Below are 10,200 nucleotides of genomic sequence, written 5' to 3' on the forward strand. Positions count from 1 at the left end.
TCCTATGCTTTCCAGTACAGCTCAACACAAATCTCAAAAGTAATACCTCATCTGTTCACTAACATAACACCACCCTTTGCTTTTAGTACAGAGTATAATAGCCCCAAGTCTTAACTAACCTTTTATTTTCCTTAGTATAAGGCACTTGCAAGAATTAGCATTTGCAAGAGGGAAGGTCAGTTCATATTCAGATTAACAATCTTTCAGAACACAGGCAGACTTGTGGGTGCCTAGCAATAACTCACATTTTCTTCTTTCATTGGCCCCATTGATGTCTTGCATTTTTGTGTAAAGTGCAGTTATTGTTTTTATTCAAGATTTTATCTGTTCTCTGTTTATCATGTTTTTATTAAACATGTGGATCTGATGTCTTTGCATCAACTTCCACTGCCATCCTCTATTCATTTGACAATCATTCAATATTAATTACTTCACCAAATATCACATTGAAACGGTTTTCATTCCAGAAGCCTGTCGTCAACTATAATATGCAGTAGGTTACCAAGAAAACTCGGACTCAAAACCTTGACAAAAATAAATGTGAGAGATATCTAACCCTTATTTCAGACTTTTGTCCTTCACATATTTACAATACATTGCATCTTTTTGTTGCTGTTGCACTTTCTCTCTCCAGTTTAAGCAGAACAAACAGAGCAGGTAGCCAGCAAGATCTCTACAGGAATGCTATTTTGTACTGGTCAATGTTCACATTAAGTGACACCCTATGTAATCCCACAACAGCCTGGAAAGAACATCCAAGTCTTGTTCTATGATCAATAGGTTTCATGCACAATTGAGCAAAGGCTGTTCAGAGGCTCAACTATGTTTTCAAGAGAATAATGATCCTTTATTCATAGATTTCATGGCAGCATTTATTTCATAACTGAATGAAATATCCAACTTACAAAATGTGGTACAATGCAACACGGCATTGAGCACTCATTGCTAACATTACCTCTAAATTCATCATTAGCGACCCATTATCCTGGTTCTTTACTAGTATGAGAAACAGCAGTTAATCTAAGTATTACTCTCATATACTGGCAACTTAGTGTTATCTTTCCAACATCAGCCTTACGTTTAGTGCAATCTGATCTTCACGCAAGCAAAAGATGTGTCTAAGTAGCCATCGAAGTCACTGAACGAGGAACAGAGAGTGGATTTTAAAACATGCTCCTACTCCTATTATGCCAAGGTCAGCTACATTCCACACTGTCATTAAACTGACCATGTTGACATCGAGGCATGAATTCAAAGTTGTGATTGATCACAATGCACTATATTCAAAAGAATGATTCATTTGATATTGCTATTAATGTTACGCAGAGTTATTTAGCAATTTGAAAGGGCTGCCATGAAGTATACACAATGCCTTTTTTTAAAAAAAAAGAAGTGTCATGGAACACAGAAACAGGCCCATAGCCCAATTCTTCCACGTCGACCAGGTTTCCTAACTGGAACTTGCCTGCTATTGGCCCATATCCCTCTAAACCTTTCCTTCCATGTACTTGTCCAAATGTCTTTTAAATGTTTTAATTATAGTTTCCTCTATCACGTCCTCTGGCAGCTTGGTCCATACATGTACCCCTACCCTGGGTAAAATACCTTTGGTATTCACCTATTTTATGCCCCTCACTATTTTATAAACCCCTATTAGGTCACCTTTCACCCACCTATGATTGAAGGAAAATAATCCCACCCTATCCAGCCTCTCCTCATAACTCAAACCTTCCAAACTCAGTAACATCCCTGTAAGCATTTTTTGCGACCTTTCCCCCAGTTTAATAACATCCTTCCTATAGCAGAGTGACCAGAATTGTACACAGGACCCCAAATGTGGCTTTACTAATGACTTGTATAGCTTTAAGATGATGTGCCAACTCCTGTACTCAACATTCTGACCAATGAAGGCAAGCATGTCAAATGTCTTTTCACCACCCTGTCTACCTGTGATGCCACTTTCAAGGAACCATGTACCTGCACCCCTAGACCTACCTGATCAACAACAGCCCCAGAAGACTATCATTAACTGTGCTGGTCCTGCCCTGGTTTGTCTTAGCAAAATGAAACATCTCACATTTATCCACATTAAACTCCATCTGCCATCATCGGCCCACTGGCCCAGTTGATGAAGATCCCATTGTACTCTTGATAACCTTCTTCACTGTCCACGAAACCACTAATTAGCCCAAATACTTTCTTCAATGAAGAGAAACGATTTCAGCTGTACAGTTCTGAAGCAGTCTCATAACCACACACCACCCAAAGCTGCCTGCCCAAAGATAACGCAATGTACAGCTCTTTATTCTTTTATCTTGCAATTAATTCAATTCTTCCAAGTACTCTGACAATTTGAAGGATTTTGCATTTAGTATGTATGGATAATGTCTTTTAAAACAAGTTAAATACAAGGATATAAAAATGCTTTGCTCGAGAGAGAGAGAGAGAGAGAGAGAGAGAGAAGGCAATGGCCTAGTAGTACTTAGGGTGTAGGTTTGCTCGCTGAGCTGTAGGTTTGAAATCCAGATGTTTCATTATCTGGCCAGGTAACATCATCAGTGGTGACCTCCAAGTGAAGCGAAGCTGTTGTCTCCTGCTTTCTATTTATATCTTTCTCCTGGATGGGGTTCCTGGGGTTTGTGGTGATGTCATTTCCTGAGGGGTTGATAGATGGCACCTAGATCTATGTGTTTGTTTATGGCGTTGTGGTTGGAGTGCCAGGCCTCTAGGAATTCTCTGGCATGTCTTTGCTTAGCCTGTCCCAGGATAGATGTGTTGTCCCAGTCAAAATGGTGTTTTTTTTCATCCGTGTGTAGGGCTACAAGGGAGAAAGGGTCGTGACTTTTTGTGGCAAGCTGGCTTTCGTGTATCCTGGTGGTTAACTTTCTTCCTGTTTGTCCTACATAGTGTTTGTGGCAGTCCTTGCATGGAATCTTGTAGGTGACGTTGGTTTTGTCCATGGGTTGTACTGGGTCTTTTCAGTTTGTTAGTTTTTGTTTGAGAGTGTTGGTGGGTTTGTGTGCTACTAGGATTCCGATGGGTCTTAGTAGTCTGGCTGTCATTTCTGAAACTTCTTTGATGTATGGTAAGGTGGTTAGGGTTTCTGGCTGTGTTTGATCTGCTTGTCGTGGTTTGTTCTTGAGGAATCTGCGCACTGTATGTTTTGTGTATCCGTTCTTCTTGAATATGTTGTATAGGTGGTTCTCCTCTGTTTTCCGAAGTTCGTCTGTGCTGCAGTGTGTGGTGGCTCATTGGAATAGTGTTCTGATACAGCTTTGTTTGTGTGTGTTGGGGTGTTTGATGGTATAGTTAAGTATTTGGTCAGTGTTTGTCAGTTTTCTGTATACACAGGTTTGTAGTTCTCTGTTGTCCTTTCTTTCGACTGTAACGTCCAGGAATGCGAGTTTCTTGTCGATTTCTTCCTCCTTGGTGAACTTTATGCCTGTGAGGGTGTTGTTGATGATGTAAAATGTTTCTTCTATCTTGTTTCGTTTTGTGATGACAAAGGTGTCACCTACGTAACGGACCCAGATTTTTGGTATTGATGGTTGGTATGGCTGTTTATTCTAGTCTTTGCATTACTGCTTCTGCTATGAATCCTGATAGCGGAGATCCCATGGGTGCGCCGTTGGTTTGTTTGTAGACTATGTTGTTGAAAGTGAAGTGGGTGGTGAGGCACAGGTCCACAAGCTTCATGATGTTTTCATTGGTAATATGTTTGATAGTGGTTGTATGATGGTGTCTTCTAAAAGTGTGGTAAGTGCCAGGTCAATGTTGATGGAGGTGAACAGTGCTGTCACGTCGAATGAGATCATTGTTTCGTCTTCCTCTATTTTGGTGTTTTTGATTTTTAGGAATTCCTGGGTGGAGTGGATGGAGTGCTGTGACTCTTCTACTAGGTATTTCAGTCTTGCGTGTAGTTCTTTGGCCAGTCTGTAAGTTGGTGTTCTGGGTAGTGAGACTATAGGTCTGAGGGGGGCTCCTGGTTTATGGATTTTTGATAGTCTGTAGAATCGTGGGGTGTTGGTCCCATCGGAACAAGATAGAAGAGGCATTTAACATCATCAACAACACCCTCACAGGCATAAAGTTCGCTAAGGAGGAAGAAACCGACAACAAACTCCCATTCCTGGATGTCACAGTCGAAAGAAAGGACAACGGAGAACTACAAACCTGTGTATACAGAAAACCAACAAACACTGACCAAATACTTAACTATACCATCAAACACCCCAACACACACAAACAAAGCTGTATCAGAACACTATTCCAATGAGCCACCACACACTGCAGCACAGACGAACTTCGGAAAACAGAGGAGAACCACCTATCCAACGTATTCAAGAAGAACGGATACTCAAAAACATACGGTGCGCAGATTCCTCAAGAACAAACCACGACAAGCAGATCAAACACAGCCAGAAACCCTCACCGCCTTACCATACATCAAAGAAGTTTCAGAAATGACAGCCAGACTACTGAGACCCCTCGGAACCCTCGTAGTACACAAACCCACCAACACTCTCAAACAAAAACTAACAAACTTAAAAGACCCAGTACAACCCATGGACAAAACCAACGTCATCTACAAAATTCCATGCAAGGACTGCCACAAACACTACATAGGACAAACAGGAAGAAAGTTAGCCACCAGGATACACGAACACCAGTTAGCCACAAAAAGACAACCCTTTCTCCCTTGTAGCCCTACACACGGATGAAAAAAAACACCATTTCGACTGGGACAACACATCTATCCTGGGACAGGCTAAGCAAAAACATGCCAGAGAATTCCTAGAGACATGGCACTCCAACCACAATGCCATAAACAAACACATAGATCTAGATGCCATCTATCAACCCCTCAGAAAACGAACAGGAAATGACAAACCCCAGGAGCCCCATCCAGGAGAAAGATATAAATAAAAAGCAGGAGACAACAGCTGCGCTTCACTTGAAGGTCGCCACTGATGATGTTACCTAGCCAGGTAATGAAACGTCTGGATATCAAACCTACAGCTCAGCGAGCAAACCTACACCCTAAACCTCAACCTGAGCTACAAACCTAGTAGTACTATCAATAAACTATTAATCCGGAAAGGTAGGTCATGTCCTGGGGTGGAAGTTGGATCTAATAACCTGGAATTAAGCCTCTAATAATGACTATGAAATCATTGCCAATTGTCAGGAAAACCCATCTGCTTCACTTATGTCCTTTAGGGAAGGAAATCAGTGTTCCTTATCTGTGCTAGCCTACATGTGATTCAACCACATCAATGGGGTTGACTCAAATTAGGGATGGACAATAAATACAGGCCTGGCCAGTGACATCCTTATCCCGTTTATGAATGAATTAAAAAAGGGCAGGTTACTGCTCTGATCAAGTCTTGTGGATTGAGGCTTCCAACATCATAATTTCCACAACATACCACACAATGATGTATGACAGTGTCACAGATGTACAGCACGGATACAGACCCTTCGGTCCAACTTGTCCATGCTGATCAGATATCTCAATCCAATCTAGTCCCACCTGCCAGCACCTGACCCATACCCATCCAGATGCCTTTAAATGCTGCAATTGTACTAGCCTCCACCACTTCCTCTGGCAGCTTATTCCATAGACATACCATTCTCTGTGTGAAAACATTGCCCCTTAGGTCTCTTTTATATCTTCCCCCCCCTCACCCCAAACCTATGCCCTCTAGTTCTGAACTCCCCCACCCCATTTATCCTATCCATGTCCCTCATAATTTTATAAACCTCTATAAAAAGGTCACCCCTCAGCCGCAAACAGCCCCAGCCTATTCAACCTCTCCCAATAGCTCAAATTCTCCAACCCTGGCAACATCCTTGTAAATCTTTTCTAAACCCTGTCAAGTTTCACAACATCTTTCCGATTGGAAGGAGACCAGAATTGCACACAATATTCCAACAGTGGCCTAACCAATGTCCTGTACAGCCACAATATAACCTCCAACTCCAGTACTCAATACTCTGACCAATAAAGGAAAGCATACCAAACACCTTCTTCACTATCTCGTCTACCTATGATCCACTTTCAAGGAGCTATGAACCTACACTCACATGAAAGAGCGAGACAACCAAAATTTTCCAGATCATTTCAAAGTTGAAATCTGAAGGGAAATAACATCTTAAGAACCACCTAGGTGAGTGTTGCTGAACAAAGAGACCTTGGAGTGCAGGTTCATAGCTCCTTCAAAGTGGAGTTGCAGTTAGATAGGATAGTTTTCCCTGGAGCATCAGAGGCTGAGGGGTGACCTTATAGAGATTTACAAAATTATGAGGGGCATGGGGAAGGATAAATAGACAAAGTCTTTTCCCTGGGGTCAGGGATAAAGTTAGCATTAAGGCACTTTACCGAATGCTCGTAGCATTCGTAACAAAGCAGATGAACTAATGGCACAGATCATAGTGAATGATTATGATGTGGTAGGCATCATAGAGACTTGGTTACAGGGGGGTCAGGACTGGCAGTTAAACCTCCAAGGATTTTCAACTTATCGAAAAGACAGGGAGGTCGGCAGAGGGGGTGGGGTCGTCTTGTTAGTTAAGAACAAAATTAAATCTATGGCACTGAATGACAGTGTCAGATGATGTGGAGTCTGTGTGGGTGGAATTGAGGAACCACAAGGGCAAAAAAACCATAATTGGAGTTGTGTACAGACCTCCTAACGGTGGTCAGGACCAGGGACGCAACATGTACCGGGAAATAGAGAAGGTATGTCAGAAAGGCAAGGTCACAGTGATCATGGGAGACATCAATATGCAGGTGGACTGGGTAAGTAATGTTGCCAGTGGATCCAAAGAAAGAGAATTCATGGAAGGCTTACAGGATGGCTTTTTGGAACAGCTTGTCATGGAGCCCACAAGGGAGCAGGCTATTCTGGACCTAGTGCTTTGCAATGAACCAGACTTTATAAAAGATCTTAAAGTAAGGGAACCCTTAGGAAGCAGCGATCATAATATGGTAGAGTACAGTCTGCAGTTTGAAATAGAGAAGGCAAAATCGGATGTAATGGCGTTACAGTTAAATAAAGGTATCTATGAGGGCATGAGAGAGGAACTGACAAAAATAGACTGGAAGCAGAGCCTAGCGGGGAAGACAGTAGAGCAAAATGGCAGGAATTTGTGGGTATAATTGAGGACACTGTACAGACATTCATCCCCAAGAAAAGAATTATCCGGGGCGGAATTAGACAGCCATGGCTGACAAAGGAAGTCAGGAAATGTATTAAAGAAAAAGAGAGATCCTATAAAGTGGCCAAGAGCACTGGGAAATCAGAAGATTGGGAAGGCTACAAAAACAAACAGAGGATAACAAAGAGAGTAATAAGAAAGGAGAGGATCAAATATGAAGGTAGGCTAGCCAGTAATATTAGAAATGATAGTAAAAGTTTCTTTCAATACATAAGAAACAAACGACAGGCAAAAGTAGACATTGGGCCACTTCAAACTGATGTTGGAACCCTAGTGATGGGAGATAAGGAAATTGCAGGAGAACTTAACAAGTACTTTGCGTCAGTTTTCACAGTGGAAGACATGAGTAATATCCCAACAATTAAAGGGAGTCAGGGGCTGAGTTGAGTATGGTTGTCATTACAAAAGAGATAGTGATAGAAAAGCTAAAAGGTCTTAAAATTGATAAATCTCCTGGCCCCGATGGGATACATCCTAGAGTTCTGAGAGAGGTGGCTGAGGAAATAATGGAGGCATTGGTTGAGATCTTTCAAGAGTCACTGGAGTCAGGGAAAGTCCCGGATGATTGGAAGATCACTGTTGTAACCCCCTTGTTCAAGAAAGGATCAAGACAAAAGATGGAAAATTATAGGCCAATTAGCCTAACCTCGGTTGTTGGTAAAATTCTAGAATCCATCATTAAGGATGAGGTTTCTAAATTCTTAGAAGACAGAGTCTGATTAGAACAAGTCAACATGGATTTATTAAGGGGAGGTCATGCCTGACAAACCTGTTGGAATTCTTTGAAGAGGTGACAAGTAGGTTAGACTAGGGAAATCCAGTGGATGTGGCCTATCTAGACTTCCAAAAGGCCTTTGATAAGGTGCCACACGGGAGGCTGCTGAGCAAGGTGAGGGCCCATGGTGTTCGAGGTAAGGTACTGGGATGGATTGAGGATTGGCTGTCTGACAGAAGGCAGAGAGTTGGGATAAAAGGTTCTTTTTCAGAATGGCAGCCGGTGACAAGCGGTGTCCCGCAGGGTTTAGTGTTGGGGCCACAGTTGTTCGCATTATATATTAATGATCTGGATGAAGGGACTGGGGGCATTCTAGCAAAGTTTGCAGATGATACGAAGTTAGGTGAACAGGCAGGTAGTACTGAGGAAGTGGGGAGGCTGCAGAAGGATCTAGACAGTTTGGGAGAGTGGTCCAGGAAATGGCTGATGGAATTCAACGTGAGCAAATGCGAGGTTTTGCACTTTGGAAAAAAGAATAAAATCATAGACTACTTTCTAAACGGTGAGAAAATTTGTAAAGCCAAAGTACAAAGAGATCTGGGAGTGCTAGTCGAGGATTCTCTAAAGGTAAACATGTAGGTTGAGTCCGTGATTAAGAAAGCGAATGCAATGTTGTCATTTATCTCAAGAGGGTTGGAATATAAAAGCATCATTGTGCTACTGAGACTTTATAAAGCTCTGGTTAGGCCCCATTTGGAGTACTGTGTCCAGTTTTGGTCCCCACACCTCAGGCAGGACATACTGGCACTGGAACATGTCCAGTGGAGATTCACATGGATGATCCCTGGAATGGTTGGTCTAACATATGAGGAATGGCTGAGGATCCTGGGATTGTATTCATTGGAGTTTAAAAGATTAAGGAGAGACTTAACAGAATCTTACAAGATAATACATGGCTTGGAAAGGGTGGACGCTAAGAAATCGTTTCCGTTAGGCAAGGAGACTAGGACCCATGGACACAGCCTTAGAATAAGAGGGGGTCAATTCAGAACAGAAATGCGGAGACATTTCTTCAGCCAGAGAGTGGTGGGCCTGTGGAATTCATTGCCGCAGAATACAGTGGAGGCCGGGATGCTAAATGTCTTCAAGGCAGAGATTGATAGATTCTTGATGTCTCGAGGAATTAAGGGCTACGGGGAGAATGTGGGTAAGTGGAGCTGAAATACCCATCAGCCATGATTGAATGTGAGTGGATTCGATGGGCCGAATGGCCTTACTTCCACTCCTATGTCTTATGGGGAGTCCAGAACTAGAAGACCTAGGTTTAGGGTGAGAGGGGAAAGATATAAGAGAGACCTAAGAGGCAACTTTTTCCACACACAGTGTGGTATGAGCTGCCAGAGCTGGTACAATTGCAACAGTTAAGAGACATTTGGATGGGTATATGAATAGGAAGGGTTTGGAGGGATAGGGCCAGGTGCTGGCAGGTGGGACTTGATTGGGTTGGGATATCTGGTCAGCATGGACGGGTTGGACCAAAGGGTCTGTTTCCATGCTGTACATCTCTATGACTCTAAGTCACACTCATAGTTAACATATCATGTATTAGCAGCTAAATTCAAAGGTTGCCAAGATTAACAAAGAATAGCAGAATCCAGAGATTAGATTACAATTTTGCATAAAATGGAGTGATGACAGCACCTACTCCACCTTTCAAATGACAGGTGATCACTTATAACTTAATATCAGAAGAGCTAAATAGCTTGTCTTTTTTTTAAAATGATCTTCTTGGCTTGAAACATCATCCAAATCTCTGGTTTAAAAAAAAAGTTCGACTAATCCAGTAGCAACAATTTCAATCTAACATCGTTTCAAATCTATCATCGAAATTGACTTCTTGTTTATTAAACACAAACTGATCGACAACAATGGTAAGAAATCTCCAAATCTTTGCTTGCACGTTTTTACTGCTAATGTCAAAACAACCGAGCGCTGAGGTTTCCATAAACATCAGCCGCTTGGCGATAACAGGCGCCGTGTGTTGGGTACAAACACTGACAGCGGCCAGGAGCCAGCCACCTGGCGGTGACTTACCTGGCGGCTCAGTCCCGGGCTCTGGGAAGCGCTGGGGGAGCCGTTCAAGAGCGGAGTATTCTCTCCGGGTCGAGCCTCATCATCTTTGCTGGACCAGGAAACTTTGTTGGCCACGTTCGCCATCTTTCCAGTCCCGTGTTGTTGCCAAGAGACCAGTCCCGTGACCTCAC

At 42.6% G+C, this 10,200-nt stretch overlaps 1 protein-coding gene across 1 annotated transcript in view; it reads right to left on the reverse strand.

Moving 5' to 3' along the window:
• clcn7 (chloride channel 7) overlaps nucleotides 1-10,200 on the reverse strand; it is a 77,874-nt gene extending 67,674 nt beyond the window's left edge. Inside the window, exon 1 of the mRNA XM_060840693.1 lies at nucleotides 10,031-10,200. Within this exon, the coding sequence (XP_060696676.1) occupies nucleotides 10,031-10,153 (123 nt within the window). The 5' untranslated portion in view covers nucleotides 10,154-10,200. The remainder of the gene's footprint in view (nucleotides 1-10,030) is intronic.

Source organism: Hemiscyllium ocellatum, chromosome 20 (assembly GCF_020745735.1).
Source record: "Hemiscyllium ocellatum isolate sHemOce1 chromosome 20, sHemOce1.pat.X.cur, whole genome shotgun sequence".
In the NCBI taxonomy this organism is placed as follows: Eukaryota; Metazoa; Chordata; class Chondrichthyes; order Orectolobiformes; family Hemiscylliidae; genus Hemiscyllium; species Hemiscyllium ocellatum.